We start from the raw sequence: 27664 nt of genomic DNA on the forward strand, positions 1-27664 counted from the left end.
CCTTGTCCTTGCCCCCTTGTACACAGCACTGGTGAGACCGCACCTCAAGTACTGTGTTCAGTTTTGGGCACTCACTGCGAGAAAGTTATTGAGTTGCTGGAACACATTCAGAGAAGACCAACATCTGGGAAGGAATTAGAAGATGAGTTATGAGGAGTGTCTGAGGGGGCTGGGGTTGTTTAGTCTGGAGGCTGAGGGAAGACCTCATCGCTCTCTACAACTACCTAAAAGGAGGTTGCAGCAAGGTCTCTTTCCTCAGGTGACAAGTGGTACGACACAAGACAATGGCCTCAAGTTGCACTGGGGAGGTTTAGATTGAATATCAGGAAGAATTTATTTGTGGAAAGTGTGTTTCAACATTGGAACAAGCTGCCTAGGGAAGTGGTGGAGTCTTAAATACCTGTAGGTATTTAAGAAATGTGTGGGTGTGATGCTTAGGGAGATGGTTTAGTGGTGGACTTGTAATGTTAGATGGATGGTTGGACTTGATCTTAAGGGTCTTTTCCAACCTAAATGATTCTATTCTATGCTTTTCGTGCCTGAATCAAAAGGATGGCTCATTTGCTAACACATGCATGAGTGTTTGCAGGAGGATCAAAGTCTAAAAAATTAATAGCAACAGGGAAATACACATTTGTTTGAACCACAGGAATATTTTTAAATCAGGTTGTTTCCCTTTGAGCATAATTCCCGTAATTCCTCAAGGCACCTCACCAGCAATAGAGGAGCCACCCAAGTTAAATTAATAATGCAGATCTCATTCACCAGCCCCAAGTCATCAGGCATCTACCACAATGTCGCTTTGTTGTGTGCACCTTGAAAGCAGAGAAACATGATGCGATCCTGACAAGTTGGGACAAATTGGCATAAACTTTTGGTGCACCAGTTGCCAGGTTTAGCTGGCCCCTTGCCAAATTATCTGTTTGCCATTGTTTTGTGTTGACAAGTTGTTGTATTCTGGTTTGCAGATAAAAACTAGACCAAAACAGGAAAAGTGGCAAACTCAAAATAGCAGCTTCTCTTCTCTTCTCTTCTCTTCTCTTCTCTTCTCTTCTCTTCTCTTCTCTTCTCTTCTCTTCTCTTCTCTTCTCTTCTCTTCTCTTCTCTTCTCTTCTCTTCTCTTCTCTTCTCTTCTCTTCTCTTCTTCTCTTCTCTTCTCTTCTCTTCTCTTCTTCTCTTCTCTCTCCTCTCCTCTCCTTTCTCTTCTCTTCTCTTCTCTTCTCTTCTCTTCTCTTCTCTTCTCTTCTCTTCTCTTCTCTTCTCTTCTCTTCTCTTCTCTTCTCTTCTCTTCTCTTCTCTTCTCTTCTCTTCTCTTCTGTTCTCTTCTCTTCTTCTCCTTTCTCTTCTCTTCTCTTCTCTTCTCTTCCTCTTCTCTTCTCTTCTCTCTCCTCTCCTTTCTCTTCTCTTCTCTTCTCTTCTCTTCATTTCTCTTCTCTTCTCTTCTCTTCTCTTCACTTCTTCTCTTCTCTTCTCTTCTCTTCTCTTCTCTTCTGTTCTCTTCTCTTCTTCTCCTTTCTCTTCTCATTCTCTTCTATTCTCTTTCTTCTCTTCTCTTCTCTCTCCTCTCCTCTCCTCTCCTCTCCTCTCCTCTCCTCTCCTCTCCTCTCTCCTCTCCTCTCGCCCTTCCCCGCCCCTCCCCTCCCTTCTCTTCATGGCTGAAAGCCTCAAAACTCTTTCTAAAAGAGGTTCACAACTTCACTCTTGTGGATGGGGAAACTGAGGCAAGCAAAAACAGCATTTGCTTGCCCACGCCCGGCAGCATCCCCAAGAATTTCACTCTAGTCCTTTTGAAATCTGGATGTGGAGACCTTCCCACTTTACAAGCTGGGATTGGAAAGGCAGGAAATTCAAACCTGATAAGAGGATGTCCTTCTTCTCACAATGTTTAATTAAACTGCAGAATTCATCACTGCAGGAAGTTGTTGAGGCCAAGAACTTAAACAAGACTGAAAAGGGACCAGAGAGCTATAGAGATACCAGAATCACTTGTCACAGCCACATCCAGGAAATGGTTCTGAAACTGCATTCAGTCACGGTTGAGGACTGAAGCTTGCACCTGTGAAGCTCACAGGGTGAGGCTGAAATCCCTTTCTCCCACTTTTTTCCAAGCTTTTGATGCTGGGGATGGCACTGGGGACCTCTGCTTGCTCCGTGTCCCAGCCCTTTACTCCTTGAAGCCTTTCCCACAAATATTAGGGCAATAGCATCATTCCGCCCCCCCATCTGGGGTTAACACCCCTTGCTTTAGCTGCAGGGATGGACAAGGCTACACAGCCCCTAACACGCACGGTATTTGCCATCCAACAAGAGGACACCACGGGCATCTGTGTCCCTATAGGGGTAGGTGGGGCACACGGGGGCACTGGATGCATCCCCACGGGAAGCATGGAAGCAGCCCAGCAGGAGGAGGAGGCGAACCGGGACTGACGGGACTGATTTCAGCAGGGCCCGGGGCTGCTGGGGAGGTGTTTTGGGTGGCTGTGAGGACAACGTCGCAGTGGGTGCTGAGAAGGCAGGGTTTAAAGCAGGGATCAGAGATGCTTGGGGTTGGAGGAGGGTCTTGGGAGTGCTGCGACATCAGGCGGAGGAACGCAAAGGGGGTGATCGGGATTTTCGGGCAGGTTGTTGGCTGTGGCGTGTCTCGGGGGTGCTGCGAAGTCCGGTGGGTGTGGGAGGGTCTTAAGATCGTTGGGGGTTCTCAGTGTGCTGGGGGGGCCTCAGGGTGGTTTTGGTCTCAAGTGGGTGCTGGGTGGGCGGTCTCAGGGGGAACTGGGCCCCGGTGGGTGCTGGGGACTGTCCTGAGGTGCCTGGGGGCTCTCAGCGCGCCGTGGGCTCTGACTGGCGCCGGGGGCCCGGGGCAGCCAGAGGGGCTCCCCCCGGCGGTGCTAGGCCGAGCCGGAAGCAGGAAGCAGCGGCCCGGCCCCTCGGCCCGCCTCCACTGCGGGCGGGAGGAGCCCGGAGCCGGGCGGCGGAGCGGGACAGCGGGTGAGGCAGGGGGCGGCAGGCGGGGTGGGCAGTGGGGTGCCAGGAGCTCTGGGGCGAGGGCCCTGCGCTGGGCGAGCGGGCCCTCAGCCCCCTCCGGTGGTCGTGGCCCGGGCGGGCCGGAGGAGGCTCCCCTGGGCCCGAGGGGCTAGCCTGAGACGCGAAGGCGCCCCCCCCCGCCCCCCGGCTCCTGGTTGTGGGGCTTGGGGTGATTTCTGCTTCTGTTTGTTTATTTGTTAAAACCTGGACGGAGGTTCTTAGAAATAAATAAGGGCGATAACGTATTACCGTGGCGGTGGGATGCAGGCTCCTTCCCGGAGAGGGCGGGGAGCTTGTAGGCCAAGGCTCCCCACCGCCCCCTCCCCTTCCCCCCTGTACAGGGGGCAGCAGAAATGATGTTAAAGCAGATTAAAATTTTTCTCGTATATTGCTGTTTGAGGTTTACCAGATGGCATTAGCAATGCAAACAGCTGTTCCCATTTAAAGACTTCTCTAATAGCATTTCTTTCTAAATATTTGTCTTTTTAAAGCCTCAGTCCAAACGCTCCGGTGTATGCCATGGAGGCAGAGCATATTCTCTGCAAAGCCCTGCATAGAGTTTGCTGCTCAGACCGGGTGCATGAATGGAAACCTTTCAGGCCAAGATCTGCTGCTAATTCTGTTTGAGGATTGGCCAGCAGAGAGGGGCTGCTTATTCCTCTTGGGTTGGTGGAGTTCATAAAAAATAGCACTAACCATATGAGTTCTCTAGCTTAAAATGCCTGCCTCTGAGAGGTTGCTGTGTGGACCGACTCATTGTGTAACATCTAAGTGGATACAGTAGTCTCTTGTTATTATTTTGTTAGTCTTATTGTGCTGATGGGAAGGAATATAATGTATTGTTATTATTATTATTATTATTGAAGCCATCTGTTCTCAAAGCAGTGTCTTAGGATAATGCCTTATTTCCTAGCTGAGAACGTGTATTACTGTTGAATCTGTCAACAAACTATACAGGGTTTTTAAATGACTGCCTGTGACTTACAGGCATTGTCCTCAAACATACTTGCTCAGAGCTGAATACATCTTAGTTCTCCCCACCTCTACATTTGTGTCTCAGCATTTTAGTATAGTAGGATGCTTCTGCTATTTGAAAAGGGGGAAACCATCATGTTTGACAGCATGTCTGTAGGGATAATAGTTTTAAGTGACTCGAGAGATTCTGCACACAGAGGAAGCTCACTGGATCTGCTGGAATTCAGCATGGGAAAGCTTCACATGCAAAAAAGCTTTGGCACATGGGAGTGAAAGAGGAAGCTAGGTAACCTTTCAGACCATTTAGCACACCAATTGTAGTGTCAAGGCAACCAGTGTAATTCTAAAAGCTGGAAAAAAAAAGGGGATTTAATACCATGCAGATGTGCTGGCTCTTGCTTCTTTTATGAATTGGGGTATTACATAAATGAAAGAGTTAGTAAAGCAATGTATTGTTTTTATAGAACCAAGTACATGCCAAGTGCTTTACAGACCAGAAGAAAAGGTCCCTGCCTTGGAGAGCTTATGTTCCATAATGAGATATTAATCAAACCTGCCTTGGAATAGCTTTGCCAGCCCATGAAGCTGCTCGGGTAGTAAAATCTGGGACAAATATTTGCATAGAATGCTAGGAAAGGTGGCAGAATAGGGCCAAGAACTAATTAACCTGGCAGCGTAGTGCAACGTGTTCTCCTTGCATGCTTGGTGTTTGGTTTCAAATTGACATTTTACTCTTTTGTTGTTTCTAGGGCTGAAATCAGATATATGACACTAATGTTAAAGTAACATCTGACATTAACTACTTGAGTTGGATGATTAGGCAGTTGCTGACTAAACAAATATGGGTTGTTTTTCAGCCAGATAATTTTCCTGATTCACCGTGTGACCACATAAATGTACAAAGAGCAGAACAGGGACTTGATCCTGGGAGAAAGAAGTAGTTGCTGAAGCTGGTAGTAATGTTGAAATTTTTTTTTTCTTCCCCCCACCGAACTACACCTTACCATTGCAGAAAATCATTAGAAATGTCATTGCTTGAGTTCTGACTTTTAGAAACCCAGGGTTTAGGGGGAGAACTGTCAGCCAATTCTTGAAAGGCAAATCAGATTTCAAGTTTGGTTGCCAACAAGATGATCTTACTTCATGGTATATACATACATACATACATTTACGGTTGATTTGTCCTGTGGGTGCTGCCAGGATGGGTTACAGCAGAACCAATCTAAGTTTAAATAACATGTTCCTCACTGCTTGTCAGCTTGTTCTCAAGTGAGCAAAATGGACCCGTGTTTTTAAAATGCAGGAAGTACTGTGAGGCACATGCAGAGAAAACCTGTGTGAAGTTAGGTGATTATTGCAGTACAGCAACAGACTTAGCAGGGCAAGGTGATGCACTGGGTGAAGCAGCGCACTAGGTGAAGCAGCACACTGGATTTGTGAGCTGTTACTGATGTCAGGTAGTACATAAAGCAAAAGGGGGTTGGGGGCCTGATTTCCATTTTCAGCTGTGAGCTGGATATATTGGTCGAGCTCCTTGAGTTTCTCTGTGATGGTTCTCAGCCTGTGCTTTCAGGGCAATGCCCTAAATGCCCTAAACTGTGACTCTCGAGGAGAAGTGTTGGTTTGATCCAGGTTAGAGTTTTCCCATCTCAGAAACAAGAGGCAAAGCAAGACCTCACAGAAAGAGTACTCTTTCCCTCAGCAGTGTTTTGTCAAGGCTAAATGTCTGGAACAATGGGATTCTCACACTGCCTGCTATTTCCTTGTTCTGCTATTTCTTTGTATCTTTTCTTCAGCACGATCTGCTGCTCTTGATATTGTAAGGCTCATCCTTTGTGGCAGGCAGGGGGAGTGGTAGAAGAACCACTTTTTTGGTGTTTTAATGTTGATTGCTCATAGGTGTGTTCTTACAGGCTTCCCTGTTGAAACTTCAGGATGGAAAGTAATTTGCTATCAAATGCCATTTTGTCTCTGTCCTGAGTTCACAATGCAGTTCTTACTGCAGTTTTAGTTACATTGCATTTAAGTATAAGAATGACCTGAAGGCAACCTTTCAGAGGAATGCAAGAGTTTTCTTTTTGCCTGCAGACCATGCTGCTATCTTGTAACTGTTACTCAATAATCAGTTGGCCTGGACATTAGGTTGCAAAAATTTAAACAAATTGTAAACTGTCGAACTTTGCCCTGCACATACTGCTCGTTTCCCTGTTCCGTACTTAGTTGCTGACAGGGGATTTAATGAAAAGAAATCTACATTAAAATAAGTGACTACAATTACAGTGCAGGAGAGCTTTGCTTGGCTACGCTGTGTGATGATCAACTTTGTCTTGCTGGCTTTCATACTTGGTGAACAACACTTTATGGGACAGATTCATTTGGAACAGATGAATAAATGAACTTTCAGTGATTTCTGGGAAGTTTTGTTCATTTACATAATGTGAATCTCTACTGTTTTTTCTGTTGTCAGGAAATTTTACATATTCTTTTGTTCCTCTGGAGATACTGCACTACCAGAGATTATTAGGATTGCAGCTAATGTTGTGTCTTTGTCAGTGAATGGGCGTGCTCCAGAGAAGCCTTCCTTCTTGTCTAGACATTCTGGTGTTCCTGGGATCTCTTTGCACATGCTGGTGTTGAGCTGAATGACTGGGGTATGTTTTCTGTTAATATATCAAATCTTTCCACAGGGATTTTTCATCAGAGGCCATGGAGCTTTCAGCCACTGACCTCAGCATCTATGACAAGCTATCAGAGACAATTGATCTAGTGAGACAGACTGGCCACCAGTGTGGGATGTCAGAAAAAGCCATTGAGAAATTCATCAAGCAGCTCTTGGAAAGAAATGAACCCCAAAGGGGACCTCCACGCTACCCTATCTTAGTGGCTGTCTACAAGGTAAGGTGTCTTTTGTGCATGCACAGGCTATTTGAGGATCTGAATTTCTCTTTTGGCACCTGAGCCTTTTGTTTCCCATTGCGTTTTCCTGATTAATTTTTCAGAGTCCTTTATTCAAAAAACTGTTAAGTGTAGCTTCCTTCCTTCCTCCCAGAATTTGATTTGAAAAAAAGAAGACAGCTGACCAAGATTTGGAATTGCTCATATGAATTGAAAGTTGAATATGTCAACACCTCCCTTTCCTTAGATTATTGAAGAACAAAGCCTTTGGATTTTTTTTTTTTTTCAGGCATTGATTCCAAGTGTCAGCACACACAGTGGAAATGTGAGGAAGGAAGGAGATTCTTAAAGTTCAGGGTTGACTAATGAAGACATCCAAGTTCTTTTTCTGACCCTGTCATGACCTTCCACCTATCTTTATTCTCCTTCTAGTCTATAAAATGAATCAACTGCCATGGTGCTTGATGACAGAAAAATATTTTGAGGACCATAGCTAGAAGACGTTGTAAAAAGCGTTACAGAGTGGGTAAAAGGATTCCATTCTCTTAGGTAGCTTGGAGATATTACAAGTATGTAAACCTTCCTACTGATATAGTATTCCAGAGTGTTTTAGTGTTGTCTTTGCAAAATCATCACAATGGTTTCTACTCAGAAAAAAAATCCATCCCTTCTGTCTTCCCTCCATCATATAAAAGATGTAAAAATGAGTCAGGAGAACAAGAAACTGGAAGTTTGAACTTTCAGCTTCTGTTCTTGTTTTTGCTGTTGATTCACTCTGACTTTGGCCGAGGGGGAGAAATGCATAATGTAATCTCCTTAAGGCTTATTTTTAAGGGTTTATTATTAAGGGTTCTGTTACAGGGGAGGGAGCTGGCACCAGCGCTGCCGAAGTGTTTCAAGGCTTGGCGGATGTTTACAAAAGGCTTTGAAAACCTTGTGTAAGAGGCATGGTGGAAGTGCAAGCTTTTATTTGGTTAGGTGGGAGGAATTGAAACCATCTGTAGATCATTCTTGCACTGGTGCTGGATTATTCACAGTGCTAAAATAAATGAATGGAGCTGCATGGGTCTGATTTGAAGGCTGCTTTACTTCATCTTTGGAGCTGCTCTAACAATGAAACTGGGTGACAACCCTCTGTGTATGTAAATAGAATTGCAGTTGAGTGAGGAGCCACAGTGAAAAATTTGAGTGTTCATCTTACAGCGCACAGCCACAGCTCTTTGATAACAGCCAGAAGGTGTGTCCTGTTCTGAAAACACATCAGGTCACTGCAATATAATTAATTACACGGCTATTTTCTCTCACAGGGCCTGCTCATGCTGGGATTGGTCTTGCTAACCGTTTACTTCGTGATCCAGCCGTACAGCCTGCTGCCACCTGAAGCTCCACTCTCCAGAGCCCATTCCTGGGGCTCCCTCATCGGTCACCTCCGACTGCTCTCTCTACCTATGGCTAAGAAGTACATGCCTGAGAGTAAGGAAATGATTTTTCTGCTGTAACATAACCCTAGAAAGAAATACCAAGTTAAATACCAGCCATGCGAATCACTTGAGTGTCTCCTTAGACACCAAATAACAAATGTGGTATTGGCATGGCACCATGATTTTCTCTTCCCCTACCATGGTACTTAAAAACAGCATCCTGAATTCTAGCTAGGGTACTTTCCCTTCTATTCACTGGTGCCGAGGCATATTTTCTCTTAAATTCATCATTTTCTTCTTGCACCCTCTTCCTTGCTTTTAACACATTTTTATCTTCCACAAGAGTTCTCTTTTCTCTAAAAATCTTCGCAGTTCTGGGAACTGTAGTGTGATAGCTATGCTGGATAAATGTCACCTTTCTTTCTGAGTAAGCAGGCAAAAACAGTTTGTCTTCATATTTGTGAACAGGGTGTAGAAACCTCAACATGTGACCTAGGTTTAAGGAAAAGTGTTTTTTAAAAAGTGGCATACTAGGAAAGAACTGTGGGCTTGAGAGCCTACAGTGTTTATAGCAGTTGAAGTAATGTTAAGCGTAATGTGTGTGAGGAAGCTAGATAACTTCATAATGAGATGGTCCCATCATGGGAAAGGAACATGACAGATGTTACTAGACTGGCATAATAGAAATGGAAAGTTTGAATGTTTCTCATTCTCAGTTAATCATTTCCATTGACTTAGGCTGGCAAGTGGCATAAGCATGGGCTCTGCCTCTCTGATAAAATACAAAGACTGTCAGTAATGACAAAGCTGTGAATTATTTTGAGCAGGGATGTGGCGCAATGTTGATCGTCTGTTGGCTCACTGTAAAAACAAACTCTAGTGTCCATGCTCTTGGGTGGTTTGTATTTAACTTCTGCAGCTCATTGTGTTGTGGAGTTCTGTTATAGCTCTGACCTTCCTGCTGTAGCTAAAAAGGGCTCCCTGAAATGCCAGCACCATTCTGCATTTTCTGCATCTCCCTCTCTCTTCTGCTGACATGTGATTTCTGTTGATTTGAGTTTGCATGGGTTGGTCAGGGTATCCCCCATTGTTCATTTTCTTCCTTATTCATTGGAATCTCTCACAGGGAGGAAAAAACAAAGGTGAAGGGATGGCTCTTATAGCCACTTGACTTGAGTAGCCTGCTTATCTAGTACATGCATTTCAGTGTTGGCATGAGTTTGTGAACCCTCCTATACTTCTATACTATGGAGTTTGTGAACCCTCCTATACTATGGAGAAGGAAACCAACAGAAACTTCTGTTGTATTTGTTCAGTGCAATTTTGTTCAGAAAGATGTCAGATTCTTTTTTTCAGATGCTGCAGGGTCACCTTGGATGGGGAGAGCCCAATTAGTTTCCTCAGGATAGCAGAAAGTTTTAGGATGGGGCTTTTGGAAGTCTTGAGCATGTTGCTGTGAAGATAAGAGCAGGAACAGGCCTGGGCTGATGTGAAAAACATCTGACTGGAGAGGAAATAGGGAAACATCCAAAGGGAACAAGGGAAAACAAGGGGTTCTGGGAAGGCAGGATTTGAGGTGTTGGTTTAAAACCATGTAAAGCCATGTAAAATCCCTCATGCCTGCATAAGTCCTGGAAATCTTTTGAAGTGATTAGCAATACGGTGGGCAGTGAGCCAGCTCCAGGAAAGGAGGGGAGGTACAGAGGGGATGACGCAGTTCCCTCTCTGTTTCTGCAATGTGTTAGGTGGTGGTGGAAACCATGGCACATCCCAATTAACAAAATCGCTAGGGATGGCTCAGGTAACTTTGATCTAGCCTCAGAGAAAGAAACTGAGTTAGAGTCTGGCTATTTGAATGAGAGAGTGTAGCACCCAGGCTGAACCCCATCTGGATTCCTGTGGAGATCCCTCATGTCCTGGCTTCTCAGAGAGCAGCTGTGGCTACCAGGCCTTTCCCAGTGCTGGTCCAGCAGTGCTTGTGTCAGACTGCTTGCTGCTGGATGGAGCATGGTAAAATCATTCATGAGGGATAGATAAAGGGAATGGCATGGGACTGGGCTGGGTGGTCTCCATCTCTCTCTCACTACTTCTTTTGCAGAATGTAATGTTTTTCCCTTCCTTTTGGCGTTATGGTCTCCTGAAGGGAGTGGGTAATGCTACCATTTGTCGTCCTGTTCGTTGACAAGAATGTGAGGATAGGAGGTCTTGTAAGCAGGTCTAGCATTTTTCATTTGCAAATAAGACACCATGCAAAGAGTCTGCGCAGCAGAATTAAAACACTAGCCAAGGGACTCAACGTACGTACTCTTCTTCCGTTCTTGTGTATATACCTGCTGGATTAATTTTTTGAGGGGGCTGAGGATGAAACTTGAAGCTTTCTGGGCTCAGACACCAGTTCAAATCCAGCCTGGGCTATTCATGTTGAAAGCCACCTGTTAGCAGTTTGGAGGCTATATTGGCCCACCAGCAGTGCTGGCAGAATTCCCCTGTCCACATTGCTTTGATGAAGCCTGGCCACAGTGTGTGTGGGTGGCTCATTTTACTTCCTCTGGGGCAGGCAGGGGCAGTCTGCCTGTGTGGGGCTGCAGTCTGGGGTTGTGCTGTCCCTGCTGGGCCTGTTCTGGAAGCATAGATTTTGGGTAAGTTTTCTTGTCTACAGGATTGCAGGTTGGAGCATCTTCCATGGCTAGATGTGGGCTGAGCAATCAGGTTTATGGGCAGGTTTGGACACCTAGTTTTGCCAAGTGACAGAGCCCCAAGCTAGGGTGGTGGAGGGGCTTTGAGACAAGCAGGGATACAGAATGCTGCTCTTCTCTCCCTCCAATTCAGGGTGACCTGCTTTCCTCCTAACCTTCATCCTGGTCCCTTCTACCCCAGGAACTGTGCTGTGGATGAGAAAGGCTGTCTGTCTGCCTTTGGATGTGGGAGGACCTTTGAGCTGTTACAACAAAGGCAAGGTGAAGAGCAGTGCACACAAAGCTGCAACTATTGCATTAGGTTTGTAGGATTAGGTCCAAAGTAAATTTCCTCTTTGCCTGTCTTTCTGTTCTGTTGCTTGCTTGCTTTCTTTCTCCTCCGTATCAATTCCCATATTAAAAGTAATGTTCCCAGTCTTTGTGTCTTCAAAGGTGACTCTTAGATTCTTGGGTTTGGCCTCTGTGCCTCTTTTTCAGCTGTTTTCCCAGGGCTGGGAACCAAGGTCCCTTTGGATGGGGAAAAATTCTACGGAAATGTGGTTTGCATTTGCTCTTCCTGAGCTTGTGTTTACGCAGAGCTTGTGAAAACCCCAGTGCTGGGTCATGCTGCCTGCTCTGGAAAGGGTGAATGCCTCTCATCATGTGAGCATGTTTCTTTTGGCTGGATAACTTGGCACTTCACGTTGCACTGCTCCCCATGGAGGCTGTAGATTTGCAGACCTCTGGGCTCAACCTGTTGCATGCAACACAGAGAATTTTGATTGGGCCTGTGGGTTAGCGCAAAACTTCCTAGGAGAGAAAGTAGAGCCTGTGTAATCTGGATTCATTTCTCTTTTCTGAATAGGTTGGGATGGACAAGTCAATCCCTCTGTGTTTCTGTTCTGTGCCTGCAAAATAAGGCTACAAGTACTTCCCTCTCTCCTGCAAATGTTAGGAGGAAAGATAATGAGAGTGGAGCTGTTGGAGCATATAGTAATATGAGCCAAATGAAAAGGGATTGTCCTTTCTTTAACAGAACTTTTAAAACCATAACGGGGAACACTCTACATATTTATTAGTGGTTCTTCCTTTTGTGACAGTATGACATCTTTATAGCTTTGTTGATATCTAAATATTAATTTTGATGTCATGTTGGTAACTGTTCCCTGCCAACCGCACAGAGCATTGATGAGGATTTATGTTGCTCTTACATTAACTCATATGTCTGCCTATGATAAGTACAGTAAGTCCTTGCAGCTCAAAAACCTCCACAAAGCATGTTGGTCAATGATGAATGAACTGGCTCTCATCCAACAACTTGACAATTCATGTGCTGATAATAACCCCTGTAATGACCTAAAGGAAAATCCACTTTGCTTCAGTAATGAGACCCAACGCTTACCAAATACACAGCTTAAAATCAACTGGATCAGTAACTGCTCAGCACCCCAAAAATCAGATGCAAGCACACACACCTATAAAAGTGATCCTGTACAAGTTACCCCCAGTTCAGAGAAGAGTTATGTTAAAAGCTCCCTTCTGTATAGACCAGAATGGCTAAAAAACATGTTTATTGGTTTTTATACAGAACCTATTTTAGAGAAATGAACCCTGCTGGAGGAGTTGTGTTTAAGCAACACCTTGTAAATGGCATGTCACTGACATCCTGGGGCCTGTCATGTGCCTCTGAGAGCTATTTGTGGGGATGGGTCACAGCAGGCTGGGTTACTGGAGCTGCTCAGCTGGGAGAAGACAGCAGCCTCTGCCTCTTGGCTGGCCACCTTCAATTTAGCTTGAGGCTTGCCTTGGTGCCTGGCCAGGCTCTGGCTTCTTTTTGCAGTTAACCTTTTGCAGGCAGCCTGTGATGGGCCGGCTGCTGCCAGATTTCTCTCTGTTTCATGTTCATTGCCACCCCTCTTATTGTAGCCCTGAAGTATGTTTATCCTTGGCTCAGCTCTGTGCAGAAAGGGAGCATCCAGTGTGCCTTTTTTTTTTTTTTTTCCCCACCTGAGGGGGGATCTTCTGCTTCCTGAGCTCCCTGTGGGCTAAGCATCTTAGTATTCAGACTGCTTTTCCCAGCAAGTTTTGCAGCCCATGCTGCATCTGACCTGCTGGGTTCACTGATGTATGAGCCCAAGGAACATGGGTCTTCTCTGAATTAAAGGTTTGAACAAGAAAGCTGCTTGGGGCATAACTCAAGGTCTGATTTCCAACTTCTTGCACATTTTAGTGGTCTAATCACTAACCTGACCTTTTTTCCTGCCTCCAGCATAGCCTTCCCCTCTTGCTTACAATGGATCTTGCTTTTTTTCCTAAACCAAATGCATTTTGGCCTATTCAAGCTGTTTTGCTCTTGTGTTTTTACATACTCTCATGTTTCCACTTCAGGGGCTTGAGCATTTTGAGGTGTGACATGGGTTGCTGCAGACAGGGCTCCCTCCCATCCCCGTGCAGCTACTAATTTATCTGATTTGTGTGTGTGTGTAAACAACCCTTAATAATGTAACGTGAGACTGACCGACAGACACCTGTGTCGCTTGTTCAAAGGGGGGAAAAAAAAAAGGCTGATAATGTTGTGTAGGGTGGTGCCAAACTGTTTTCAAATACTGCTTTACTTTGGTCTTCATTCAGCCAGTGGACTGTTTATTTGGATTTGCTAACAGTAAACTAGCTCAAAATAATTGCGGTACTCCAGAACCTTAAAAACTCTTCCTTTTATATTTGGATGTCTCCAGAATTTCTTGTTTACTCATTAGCAGAGCAAGTGAATTCTCATTTTGGTTTGCTTCCCTGGAAAGAGTGATTGTGCCATATGTGACCTCTTGCAGAGGCAGAGCTCTGCAGACTAGCAGAACTCTGTTTGCACTAGTGATATGGGCGTGTCAGACCTCTTGCAGACTCAAGTCACTGTCAGGCAAGTGAAAGAAACTGAGAGGGATTTGCTTCAAATGCATGCTGTTCCTCCAAGCCACATTGCTCACGTAGACACTGCCAGAGCAGCACAGGCTGCCTTCTAGGGCACATAACCAGAGGTGCAGGCTGGAGTGGACTTCGAAGGATTTCCTGACAGCTTAATGCCTGCCTTCAGTTGTGCAGATTTCTCCTGGAAGTAATGCTCTTTTGTCCCAGTGGTCTGAGAGTTTCTCTTGGGCTAGGCTGAGCAGACTTGATTTCACAATGTCTTGTTGGGTCAAAGTCATTTTTGTGCTTTACTAGAGATTGACTAATCATCCTTTGGTTGTTTGACCAGCCGTTACCCATTAGTGAAATGAGCGAGTAGTTATTTGAGCTGTTGACTTTTTACCCAGAACAAAAATAAGTGTTTATTGATGGGCTTACTTGTAGCTGTTATTTTGTTGCTAGCTTTTCCTACAAATGCTCTGAAGCCAACTGAGAGGTACTTCTACAGGCATAAATACGTTAAGAAAAGTCAGAGCTACAGACATGTTCAATATGAAAAAGAGGTGAGGGTCTTGTGCGGAACAGAAACTCTCTGTGTGGTATATTATTAATAGCCCACTGTGCTGCTTTCCTTAATCGGGACTTCCACACTGTAATTAATAAGCACTCCTGATTGTTGCTTTCTAACTTACTGAGGAACCTGTTGGTTTAGCCTGAATTTGACTTGACATGTAATCGTGAATTGATATCTGTAAATGGCTTTGAGTTCTTAAAACACAGTTTTATCTTTCCATAAAGTCCGGGAAGGAGGCACAATGATAAGTTTATAGTATATCTGCTACAATGACATAGCTCAACACATGCAAACTATTTACCTGAGGAGTGTAGTATCTGTAAGCCTGCAGTGGTCCCAAAGCAACAAGAGGCTAGTTGTATCTCAGGAGCAAGGATGACCTGGCCTGTAATATTCTTTGGCTGCCAAAGCAATAACAGTACATTATGAGCTGCAGCTTCACTTTAAGGTTAAGGGCTAGACCTTGCAAATCCCTGTCCTAAAAATAATGGAAAGCAGCATTGTAAAATCCAGCATCTGGAAGCTAGATATTTCCAAATGGAGGAAGAGCTGCAGCTTTTCTGTAGTGGTAGTAATTGGAAATCAGAGCACTGAGGATCTCATGGGCCCTACATCACTTGGAATTTTACAACTGGGATTGAATGTCTTTTAAAAAGCTCTGCCCTGCGTCAGCAGTAAGAACTAACTCGTGGTTGGGCCTTAGCTACAAAAATGAATGGAGGAGGTATCTTACTGTCTGTCAGGTGCGTATCCATAAAGGGTCTTTTTAGCCAAGGGCAAAAGTATGGTCACAGCAGAGGGTAGACTGAGGTCTTAACCGCTTCCTTTTTAAGGGTCTTTTCAGATCCGCATTGAAAATCCCTTGATTTTGACAAATGTGAGGAAACATGGCAAATGTGGAGATCAGCATCTTCTCGTTGTTGCATCTAGCACATAGGAACAAGACTGTGGCTGAAGTGCAGCATCATCAATGAGGCAGTGGGCCAGGCCAAGGTGAGTCCACCCCCATCCTGAGCCTACCTTTCAATTCTCCAATGTTAGTCATGCTTTTTCTGAACCCTTGGGTTTGCCTGCTCACCCACCCTGCTTACAGGTGTAGTTCTTGATGGTATGTTGGATCCTGTGAGGGGTGGTCTGAAATAGTTGTGGGTGTTAATGGAATATTCGCAGCCATACAGTACAGCCAAGCCGTACAGTAGACTTACAATAAAGAATAGAGAAATGTCTTATGACAGTTCAATGTATAGAACAGTGTATAGTCTTTTCTTGAGAGTCCTGATTTCATTCTAGGCTTGTTAGAGTTGTTCATATATTCCTGGAACTGGTCTCCAGCGAATTATGTTGGAGGTCTAGGGAAGTGTGTCAGGCTCAGAAAGATGAATTGAGGATTTGGAAGCAACCTTTGCAAGTTGTGGAGCTGCTTAGTACATTAGACAGTCCTCTGGGAAGCTTTCTTTTGTAGGTGATGGTGGCAGAAGGTCTAGGGTGGCTGCGAATTCTTGGGAGAGGCCCCCATCCCCTGGAACAGATCTTCCTGTGCAAATTTAGCTGTCACTTGCCTAGTAGAGATTTCTTCAGCCTGAGTGCTGTGAAGCAAACCAGCTTGTTGGAGAGCCAGCAAGCTGCTTCCACACCTGCAATTCTGCAATTTTGTTTCCAGCACTTTGTTGGGGTCAGGAAGAGCCCTTGACTTCCTGTGTCATGCTGGAGCAAAAGGTTTCCTTGCTAGATGGCTTCCCTCTGAACTTGTTGCACTGGCATCAGGCTGATACTTAGCCCTCTATATGGTCCGTTAAGAGACCTGGCCCTTCTCCTGGTCTCGCGTCAATGTGGGCAAGTTTCTGTAAGTTTTACTGCTTCACTGCAGCGGGTAAAAGCAGGGCCGGGTCTTCTCAGTAACCTCTTAGCCTCCCATCTGATTGTACACGCCCAGCATCTCTGGGGCTGTGTGCACACACCCCTCTGTAGATCTGGGGACAGCCAAGAAGCTTGGGAGATCCTCTGTGAAAATGGCCAAATAGGGTGGGGTACTCATTTTAAACTAATTGTAAATTGAAAATTATTTCCCTACACAATGGAAAGTACAGCTATAAACTCCTGCCAGCATTACTCAGAGATGCATTTTAAGGAAAGTTTTCATCTCTTTGTTTGTGCTACATTAGAAGCTGGAAGTCCCCAGCCCTGGTTCTGCTAGGAGCTATCCAAACACAAGGAAGAAGACATCTCTTGTTCTGTAGAGCTAATAACGTATAAAAGCAAGTGTTAGGTGAGTGTGATCAACAGAGAACAGGTTCTGTGTAACGAAGTGAAGGCTGCTCCTCAAAGAGGGGTGAGAAAGCACAGGCGTGTAGGAGAGGTTCATTGGGTCTGGCCCACACTTCTGTCACGTAATGAATAGTTGTACGTGTCAGTACTACAGCTGCTTTCCTGCAGTCAAACTCCACAGGGATAATTGCACACGCCCAACAATTTAACATTTGAATGTGAGTGGATAGAACCATCGTGTGACAGTTGCACGTGATAGTTGCACTGAGATGAAGCGTGCATCTTTCTTTTCAATATCCAAGCAAACTATGCGTGCGCACAGTGTGCATGACTTAAACCAAAATAATCCCCCAGGGTGTCTGGGCAGGGTGGTAATGTAAAAGGAATGCAGGGAGTGTAATCAAAAGAGAGAATAAGCATCCTTGGTAAAACTCCTGCTCTGGTCCCCAATGTGCGGTTACATGCCCTCTGCTCTGTGTGCAGTCTCACCTCCCTCCCTCCCTGGTAAGGGCAGGCCCTTCTCACTGCCTGTACTTGTCATGCCAGTCACACACATGCTGGTGCACAGACTGACACCCTCAACAATAAATCTAAAAGATTAATTACAAAAAAAAAAAAAAATCCCACAGTCTCACTTGCGGCATTTGAAATGCGTCTCAACTGTGCTCTGCTTGGGTTATTCACAGGGAAAAGAAATAACCTCCTGAATCAAGCAATTGAGAATGCAAATATACCAGCCTAGCTCAAAAGAGAAATCAAGCTCTATACTGTCAAAGCTGATTAGCATCCAGTTATGGGGTACTGCCCTGAGCCCAGAGAGAAAATGTAGGGACAACTGGGCTTAACACTGTGGGATGAACTTTCTAAATTTTGCACAGAAAGAAATTTTAGTAATGTTGCTCTCTGTATCGTGACAGACCATAAGATATTTTTTCTTGTTCTCTTCATGGTGACTGCCCCTCCTCTGGAGAGATCTTTCAGCCTTTTGTTTCCTGTTGCTGACCAGCTGTTTTTTGTGAGTTGAGTTTTTTTGTTGTAAAATTGAAGCTTTCTGCAGACAGTGGAACAAAGATTTTCTTTTTTCTCTTGTGAACAGGGAGGGAAAGTGCGTTGGAACAGTTTCTCATGGGACTTCTGCTTGCAATAAGGATTTTCCACTTTGTTTTACCTTTTTACCCGTTTCCTCAAAAACAGGGATGCTTTTTCCAGAAAGACTAGGAATTACGTCCTGATCCCTTTCAGTCCATATCCCAGCAGTAGGGTGGGAAATGCAGCATTTGTGAGTTGGTTGGATATATTCAGAGGAAAAAAAGCAAAACAAATCCCTATCTGCTCTCTGTTGTTATGTCCTGATGAACCTAAAACCCTCTATAATGTTATTCTTTGTATGTTGCAGATGCCAGATGGGAAAAATGAAGCAAATGCTTTCCTGTTAAGTGGTGTTCATCAATTATGACCCATGAGCAGGAGTGTCAGTGTGGCTGGAAACCATGATCGTAGTAACACAAAGGCTGCATGCCTGAAGAGCTGCTCTGTATCATGGTTTCCCAACTATTTTTCATACAGGCATCACTGTCCCTTCTTTCTCTTCTTTCCCATTCACTCTATTTCCCAAATGGGTGGCCTGCACAAATGCCCAGGAGACCTGAGCTGTTTTGACATTTGCTGGCTGTGCTGGCTCTGGACAGGACGGGTGAGCCTGTTATGAGGGAAGATTTCTGGATGTCTCATGTGAGGTGTGGCCAGGGCCTTGGGTTCCTAACCCACTCTGACAGATCAGGTGTTTGGGTGGGTTTGTTGCCACTGCCCAAGTTAAACATCTTCCCATAGGATTAAGGCTGTTACTGCTACTAAATCACAGCCAAGTCCTTTTAGTCTGGTGGCTGCAGGTGCCTTAACATAGAAATACATGGGATATTCAGCATTGTCTTCTCTTGTCCTGTTTGTTCAGTGCAGGAACAAGTCAATTCGGTTACTGTTTGGTTACTCTTCTGTGCTGGGAGAGCTGCAAGTTGGAGGGGCGAGGCAGGATATAGGCATCAAGTAATTGTTTCACGTAAAACTCATATTCTTGAAGTAGTAGATGTATGCAATGTTCACCATAGTCCTGTTTAGCCGATGGTGGTGTAACAATGATTTCTGGAACTTAAGAAAGATATAGGTGTGGTTCAGGAGGAAGGTGGGCGGACTGTGTGTCAAGTTAATAAGCTACATATGTTGCAAAGTTTTTCCTCATGTTGGGACTTTTCTTCCCAGTTTATCTTCAAGTCAATGCATGAGATGAAGGAATAATATATCAGCACCACATCTTGGTGAAAACCCACATTTCCCAGCATCATCTGCACATCAGGGACTGGGCAAACTTTGCCCAGGACAGAGTCTTTCTAAGTTAATGCAGGTAGAAAAGGGAGGGTAGTGATTTCAGGGATGTCTTAGCAGGGCTCATGGCACCAGTACTAACCACATTAGAGTTACTATTTTCAACTTGGAGATACTTTTTTTTTCTTAAAGTAATTTTGTCTTCTGGATGTCTCAGTCATAAATGCTCTTTGAATTGCTCTATTGCTTGTGGAGTTGTTTCAACTTATTTGCACTATATATGGTGGTTGCCTTCCTCATATTGATAGTGAAAGGGTAACTTGGCCTGTATGCCTTATATATACAGAGAAGTGGAGTTTATATACAGCTCTCCCATTTCTCCGAACCATGAGCCAATTCTCCAACATCTTCAACCTGTGCTGGAAATGTTCCCTACCCCAGTGAAGCTTGCTTTTTTTGAGTAACTTACAGCCATTGGAAGCTATAAGTAATCTCAGTGTTTCACGTTGGGGATAATGAATTTATGTTTGAGTCTGTCTCCTTTCCATTTCGTTTTTGGTCTTATTAAACACATTTCTCTTGTTTCCTCCCAAGAATGCCAGGACTGGTGGGCAGCAGGTTGTAGACAAAACACTTCTACACTGCCTGCAAGTTGCACAGCATGTTCTTCTGTGAAAAGCCTTCAGATTGTGACAGACTTTGGAGATCTATCAGAAGAACTCCAGAGGTCTCAGCCTTTTCTAATCAAGGTAATGTCTGGATTCATAAGGCTGGATGCTTAGTCCAAGCTCTTGAATAACACCAGCTGAAGAACGCTGCCATGTATTTTCAACCACAAACTCAGATTGTTTATACAGGTGGAACATATATCTAAGAATACATTTAGCCCCATTTTAAAGATATCAGGGGGTGGAGAGCTCTCTGCAACCTTAGCAAGTCGTTCCTCTGAGTAATAATCATTGTGGTTGAAAACTTAGCAGTCTAGATGGCTGTCACTCTTGGATGTTCTTCAGTTGGATGGAAATGGGAGAGGGGAGAAACCCCAGGTGCGCAGCTTTTTTTTTGTTTTGTTGTTGTTCTGTGTTGTTTAAGACAGGACAGCATCTCTCTTATGAAGAACTAAAGCACTTTCAGTCCCAGGATCCAGAACTGGCAGAGGTTGTAATAGAAGAAAATTCATCTGAACTGTGGAGCTGCCTCCCGAGACAGAGCTTCCCATTTTTCTTTCCCTGGTGAGTCAAAGATAAAGGATGTGATGGATGTATATATCCTGTCTTCAGGGGTACCCAGGCTTTGCCTGTGTGTGTTAGCAGGAGCTTGCAAGTTGCACATTTACTGGAGTGAAGGGGAAAAGGTGTGGGTTACAGGTGCTGTCCACCTGCTGACGCTGACTGGATCCGAGCAGAATACTTGTGCACTAAAAATGGAGTGTTATGCGCTGGGACTTCTTGTGTTGCTCCCCTTTCAAGACAAAAATATCCCAGTGACTGCTCGGTCCTGTTCTTTAGGCCATATATTAATCATCTGGGCTGTGGTCTGATCACCTGTGGCAACTGGTTTACATTTCTAGTAACCTCTGGAAAATTTTCCACCCTTAATATCAACTGAGAAAAGGTACCATGAGTTTTGCGAAACACTGAGAAGTAGCAGAACACTAACGGATCCTGCAATTTGTATTTGGTCTTATTCAGGAAAAACAGCCTGGCCTAATCCTGGACCTCTGTTAACTGTGGTACAGCTTTTAGAGTGACTACAAGACATCTGAACAATTCAGAACTCTCTAAGGTTGCGGAGCAGCCCTGCATGTTAGCAAAGTCTTTTCATGTGGATAAGAAGTAACATGGGAAGGTGCCACATGTAGTGGAGCAGACTGCTCCTTTGCTGATACGAATGTGCCAGGTAGCGTCCTGTTTGGTTTGTGCAGACAGACTTGGAGAAGAAGGGCATGATGGATTTTGCATTTTTGAAATGCTTAGGTGGGATCTACCCACCGGACTTCTTGATCACAGCAATGGTAGTCAGACAATCAAAGTATAGCAGTATTAATCATGTCAAGCCACTTGACAGAACAGTAAAAATAACAGACCCCACCCTGCCTTTTCCAGCTACATTGCCTGGCCTAGAGGATATGCTTGGACATGCCACCTCCACTGTCACCCCCACTGCCTTGCCATGTGGTCTCAGTTATGGTTGCATACAATGCCACCTCTCTGCATTTTTGTAATTATTGGAGCTGATTGACAATTTGGATCATTTTGAGGGAAGGAGAGGAGGAAAATTCTTAGGTATCCAAGGCAATGTGTTTGTTCCTTGTTTATATGGCCCTGCTGCAGGTACTAAAAGGAAGATATGAAGGAGCACAGGTTCATCGGCTGAAAAGTCCAATAGTGCTCTTAGGAGTGATGTTTGTGCTCTTTTAGCTTCTCTAGTCTCTGCCTCAGTCTCCCCCTCCAAAAAGGGGCTAGTGTATCAGCATTCATGTTTATCAAGCATAAATGTTTGTGAGCAATTTTGATCTTGGATGTAGACTTAAATATAAGCATTGTCATAACGTGATCTTTCTCTAATACAGGTTGTTTTATTCTTGTTGGATTTTTTATTTTTTAGGAGCAAATCTGTAAACGGAACTCAGATTCTGCAGGAATTTTTCCCCACTTCCTCTTCATTGTCTTTCCACAAGACAGTGTCCCTAGAGAGTTGCTTTCTCATACGCCATCCAGATTTGGGGAATAAGGTGAGAAATTCATCCCTATCACATTATTTCCCTGTCTGTGAGTTGTCATCCATAAGCTTCACACCTTTAGGGGATTTGCAGGACATGTTCAGTGGATACAGAGTTGTAGCGGTTCTTCCCATCCCTGTGTAACATGGCATCTCAGAGTTGCTGTACCATCCAGAAGGAGGGAGGAGGTGTGTTGTGTATAGTTTTGTGCTGCTAGTATACTGCGTCCGTCTCCCTTGGCAGTTAGAAATACCCATGGGATGTCCCAGCTCCACTCATATTTATGTCCTGGCCTTGCTCTGTAGTGGTGAAGGGATGGAATTTGTATGTGCAATGGGGCACAATTCACTTGAGAAGTGCTTTTTTGGAGCAGTTCCTAGCAGTAAGTTCCATCCATTCTGAGATACCTGCCATGGAGACACATCACTGAAATGGGTGCTTCTAGCCTGATCTCCTTTGTTTTCATGTGAGTTTTGTGGGTGTGGAGGGCCTGCATTGCCTTGGAGAGTTTTGCCATGATCTACTGGTAGCTGGGGGGAGCAGCAAACCTGTGATTTGTGCTGTCTCACCTTGTTTCAGGGCAGTGATTTGCTCTCAATTAGACAGACTCGAGAAAAGGGTCTGGCAAGGCTTCTGAAATATTCTGCTCTCATCCTAGAGCTACAGCTTGCATGGCCTTTTTGCTGTTGGAAGCGGACAGCTCACCCTGACTGTTGTACCTCTGGACAAGTGCAGAGGACACTGTGAGATGTTCAAGGTGGAGCTGGAAGCTGGAGATTTGGGTGAGTATCTGCACTGTAGTATGCAGGGTATGGGAGATCCGTTAAAGCCAGGAGACTTCCTCCAGCTGGGTCTTTCGTAGCTGACACCTGAGAAGGTGGTGTGTGCCTTCAGTGTTTGCAGCAAGATATAAATGTGATTATTCTGAATGTGGGAATTCATGGGCTGGAACACAAAAAACTGGATACTGTGAGATGATGAATGGGTAGTTGGGTTTACTCAGAGATGCCAAGCACTGGGCAGTTGGGGTTAAACAAGACAATGCTCTGCGAGGTGTTACAAACCCAGTGTGGCACAGAGGGCAGGCTCTTCACAAAGAGCATCTGCATACCCCCACCACTTCATGGGAAATGTGAGCAGTGATTAGGCATTGATTCATCTAATGTGTCTTCATTGCTTCTCCCAAAGGTTATGCCAGCACAGATTACTGGATGATGAGCTTCATGGCCAAAGGGACAGAGCCGGCGGTTGTTTGTTATGGAGCTGCTAGCTAAGGACAGTGGGTGGGAAAACAGAACTACTTCCAGGACAAGATGATTTTCAGCTTTGAAGCCAAGGCAACATCTTGAAAGCGATAGACCTGGGGCAACTGTGGCAGGCAGCTTTGCCACCTTGCATGTTTACAGTGTTAAAAAATGACTCTTTTCCTGACCCTTTGACCTTCCTCAGATGTATTTTGGGAGAAGCTCAAGCTATTCATGACCTTCCCTGTCCCCTCAGGTAAGCCTTGGGCTGGCAGCAAAGGCTTTTTCCAGGAGCACCAGAGGGGTTTCTCAGGATGAGATTCACCTTTGTGGATTATGGCACTTCTGAATCTTCGTGGGAGAAGGTTGGGAGTGGAGGGGTGCGTGACATTTCTGTGTACGTTCCTCCTGGGGAGGAGGCCTGAAGCCTGTGTTGGCAGGCTAGCTCTATAAAGGGAATTGATATGTCCCACCTCCGCTCCATCTCTCCATCACGTTCATGGCTGTGTGCCTCAACAGTGTGCCCTGCAAAGCCAGCCTCAGCTCTGTGCTTCAGGGCTGACACGAGCCTCCCAGCCTAGTGGCAGGGGCACTCACCCACAGCATTGTTCTTGTACCAAATTAATCTGTTCAGGCCTCTTTGTGTCTTGTGATCGCTCTTCTACTGTTCTCTATCAGCAGATTGTGGTTGAGTCAAATAGTAACTGTGCTTTTTTTCCCCTACTTCCTTTCCTATAAAAACACCGATGCAAGTTTTTGTGGTCATGGTGCCAAGAGTGCAGTAGTTCTGGATGGAGGTGGAGCTGGGTGCAAAGTAGCTTTCTGTAAGTTCATATTCTGATTGTGCACCTAAGATACTGGGGTTGCATGACTGTTTTCAGATATATTCGTTGCTTTGAGAAGTACTGCCTGTGTTCCTGGCTCGGGGTACCTGCGGGAGCACCAGAAAATCTCCTTCTCGCTGGCTTTTTTGCACCAACTTCTTCGAGATCTGATACATTGTATTCAGGATGAATTTTGATTTTTTCCTGAGTTCCTTCCAAGCTGCCTTTGCATGCTTCCTGTTGCTTGAGCACTGCATTATCCAGTGTCCTGAGAGAGACTTGGTTTCAGTATTTGCAGGCTGTGGATGCTGCAGTCCCTTCCAAGTTTGATCCTTTGGGTCTGTTCCTGCTGTTGAAGATCATTTACAGATGTGTAAAGCTGAACTCATAGGCCAGGGCTGGGGTTCAGGACATACTCTCACACTTGTTACTGTGAAATTGGAATGGGTTTTGTTTGAAAGCAAGTTAACTCTGTTCTCAGGAGCAAGAACCTTTTTCTCTGTAAATATTTTAGGTACACTTAAAATGACTGATTGGAAAAACGTCTACCCAGCCTTTGCTTTCAAGCAAAAGCAGGCGAATGGGAGCAAATGTCTTACTAATCATATTAAGGACTGACAAAAGTTGCCAAGTTGGATGACCATGTCTGGCTCCTGCAGAAGGATAAGGCAGAGGACAGTTCTTGCTCCAAAGAATTTAGCCTGAGAGAGTTTAGTCTGCGTTACAAACATTTCTATGCATAACGCTTGTTTTTCTCCTGTAACCTAATGAGAACAACCTCAGCACCTGTGTCAGTGTGTTTGGCCCTTGACACTGAACCAACATACATCAGATATAGTAGAACCAAAGAGGGAGAGACTGAAAAAGAACAGAAGATGACATTTAATTTGTAGCAAAGCTGTTAAAGGGAATTGGATTAATAAGAGTTTTATGTTAGTATTGTTAATGCTTGGGGTGTGTTTTAGACTTGTGACACTACACACAGTCCTGTACATGCCAAGACACACGCACCACCCCTCTCGCTCTTCTTAAAGCCTGGGTCTTAGTTAATGGAAATTTGGGAGTTTAGTGATGGCAGAATCATCAGAGGGCCCACATTAGTGACTGTTGCTATTTACGCTTTGGCAGCTTCTCAAGTCAAAAAGTCAAAGACTGACAAGGTTACTTCACCTCCTACTGTTTTTGTACCTGATCCATTTCATTTGGTTGGAGATGTATACGGAAAGAACCTGCTTGGACCCTTTGTTGCTGAGATTATAGGTGGTTTGGTGATGCTGTTACTTCTAAGTGTCCTTGAATGAAACTTGTAAAAGAGCTGCAGAGACAATTCTCAAGTGTCTGTGAAATGCCTGCTTTTTGTGAGTCATACTTAAGCCATTGTGGCTGTCTGGCTCCTTTGGGAAATAGCAGAGGAAATGGATCTATTTAAGGCTGCTGTTTAGGTTGGGGGTGGGGGGGCACTAGAGCAAGTTTGTGCCTGATAAGCAAAAGTGCTTTTAGATATTGCTTCTCCCCTCCTCAGAGTGTTACAGCTGGTTGGACAGATGGTGGTGAATCTGGACTGTTTGTACATCAGCTTTCCAAGTGCACTTTATGGTGTCTTCATAAGTTTCCAGATCTGTGTCTAGGTGATATATTGCATATGTCCCAACCTTACTCCCTTTGGAGTTTACATCATTTGTTTTTAAACTTCCAGTATATTTTCTCTTCTTCTTCTAAGGGCTGTAAGGAATTGGATGCTACACTGAAACCGGAGGGCAATTATTTGCTGGTAAAGAGCTGATTTTGGCCATAGCTGCTGCTGTCAAGTGTGGAGCCTCAATCTGTAGTGCAGCATGTTGAGTAGCTCCTGTGATCAGCTGCCAGAAAGGTAATGCTAATGCCTTCTGCATTATGACATGGGTAAGGAACTGGGTATGGACAACTCAGAGGTGAGGCCAAAGTGGGAAAACTAAGATTAAAAAAAAGAGGTTTTAACATCTTGGTCAAGTGGCTGCAAGTGAGTACTGGCCATCTTCCTCATCAGGGGCTTCAGCTTCACACAACCTTACCAAAGGCTGTGACCTCCCTAGAGAACTAGGCAACTCCTAATGAGCTGCTCAGTCTTGAGTAGAACTGGGGGGAATGTGTCTATTTTCTCAGCTGTTGAGGCATTGTGGCAACAAACATGATCTGGATGAGTCACAGAGGGTGTGTGTCCCGTCACAGTCTCCCTTGCCACTAGCTTCACTTTGGCACTTGTGTATCCAAGTGTGTGTGCTGTTTTGCATAATACCCCCCTTTACGTGCTGGCCAGCTCAGAGGGGTGCCCAGTAAATGCGTGCATCCTCATTTTAAAACTCTATTTAAATGCTTCAGAGCGCTTTACCTCTAAGCTGGGAGAAGGATGTCTGCACACCTGACATCCCACAGACTGCAAAGCTGCTCTGAAATCACACTAGTGAGACCCTGAAACTGGTGCTACCCAAGAACCTAGTGGGTGGAGATGTGGAGGGGTCATTCTTCTGCTTGTCAAGCTGGAGAGATGGGCTGCCACCCGTGATCTGGACCTCAGGAGGATCGTGTTTTAAAGCTAGTTTCCAAAAGCAGGGGTCATTGACCATTGCTCTTAGTCAGTCCTGAACTCAGGGTAACTGAAAGGAGGAGAAAGGAGTATTGTTTTCTTCAGTACCAGGAAATCAGCATCCCCTGTGGGGGGCAAGCTGCCAGTTTCTGTTGATTCTTTTCTGTCTTTATTCCTCTCCCCGTTGCCATTGTGCACACACATTCCTCTGAGGCAGCTCTGCAGATCCCAGCCCCAAACTCCCTTTGCAGTGCTCTGGAGAGCTTTCTAGGGTCAAGTTTCCTGTGTATCCTGGGCCGTTAACTTCCCCTGCTAGTCTCCTTGTTGTAATAGTCTGTCAGGGAAGCTGGTTTTACTGCAAGGAACAGGACTGGATCAAAGCACCTCCCTTCTCTTCTGGCTTGGCCTCCCTGACTTTCCAGCAGCAAGCCTTGCACGCCTTTCTCAGCAGTCCTGCTCACAGCGTGGGAACTCCCTGAGTGAGATGAGGTGGAGAGCGGCAAAGCACATTCCTAGAGGTGTGAATGCCAGCATCTCAGCAAGGTGATGCTCCTGCTCACACCAGTAATGCTACTCTGGAGTGTGAAGTCTGCAGGATCTGTCCAATCCTGGGCTCAGTGGTCCAGGTTCTCTGGCTCCCACTTGGTTCCCTTGGGAGCCACAGAGCTGAGCACTTTCTGGGGCCAGATCATTTTGGTGGGCCTTGCGGTGGGTGTGCGGAGAACTTTTACTTCTGGGAAACCAAACTTTCTCCTCTTCCTAAATTTTATACGTAGAGTTATATATTCTCGTCTTCAGGAAACTACTTCTCGTAAAGGATATATTTAATGTCCTGCTGAGTTAAACAAGGGAGATGCTGGTCTTCCCCTTTCCTTTGAAGATTCAGACAAATGACAGGTGATTTATTTTTAGCATTCTCTTTGTCTATGGGGAGAGGAGGCATATTATAAAGGCTCAGGGGTGCTAGGAAGTAAAGCTATATATGCATAAAGACTGTTTCAATGCTGTACACTATAAATTCAGTGGTGGATTAAAAAAAAGAATGTAAATATGCAATTAATGCAGAATTTTATGGATGGTCGTAATTTAATATATTGCAAACTTTGTAAATACTTGGGAAAAGCCTGTAAAGTATGTAAATAAATGAGATTTGTATGTAGGGAAGAAGAATAAAAAGTTTTTACTTTTTGCAATTAAATGCAAGTGTTAATGCACCTTTTCCCTCTTCTGATTTTTGTCATGTTGTGTGTCAGCTGTTGAGGGGT

General features: G+C 44.9%; 1 protein-coding gene across 2 annotated transcripts; it reads left to right on the forward strand.

Moving 5' to 3' along the window:
- The first annotated feature begins 2909 nt into the window (after positions 1-2909).
- On the forward strand, positions 2910-27618 carry C24H6orf89 (chromosome 24 C6orf89 homolog). Of its 2 annotated transcripts, XM_040536224.1 has the most exons (9): positions 2910-2985; positions 6684-6891; positions 8199-8364; positions 11190-11309; positions 19641-19795; positions 20139-20278; positions 21654-21780; positions 22427-22550; positions 22957-27618. In XM_040536224.1, the coding sequence occupies exons 2-9, from the start codon at positions 6703-6705 to the stop codon at positions 23040-23042; spliced, it is 1107 nt and encodes a 368-aa protein (XP_040392158.1). In that variant the 5' UTR covers positions 2910-2985; positions 6684-6702; the 3' UTR covers positions 23043-27618. The 2 variants fall into 2 exon arrangements, with proteins under 2 accessions (XP_040392158.1, XP_040392159.1); XM_040536225.1 differs by lacking the exon at positions 11190-11309.
- Positions 27619-27664: the final 46 nt, after the last annotated feature.

The sequence above is a fragment of the Cygnus olor genome, chromosome 24 (genome assembly GCF_009769625.2).
Source record: "Cygnus olor isolate bCygOlo1 chromosome 24, bCygOlo1.pri.v2, whole genome shotgun sequence".
Classification (NCBI taxonomy): Eukaryota; Metazoa; Chordata; class Aves; order Anseriformes; family Anatidae; genus Cygnus; species Cygnus olor.

Excerpts from the sequence above, each read along its gene's own strand:
- C24H6orf89 (XM_040536224.1), top strand. The coding sequence starts at position 6,703 with ATGGAGCTTTCAGCCACTGACCTCAGCATCTATGACAAGCTATCAGAG. Across the intron at positions 6,892-8,198 it reads TCTTAGTGGCTGTCTACAAG|GGCCTGCTCATGCTGGGATT; the intron begins GTAAGGTGTCTT and ends TTTCTCTCACAG. Across the intron at positions 11,310-19,640 it reads AGCTGCAACTATTGCATTAG|AATGCCAGGACTGGTGGGCA; the intron begins GTTTGTAGGATT and ends TTTCCTCCCAAG.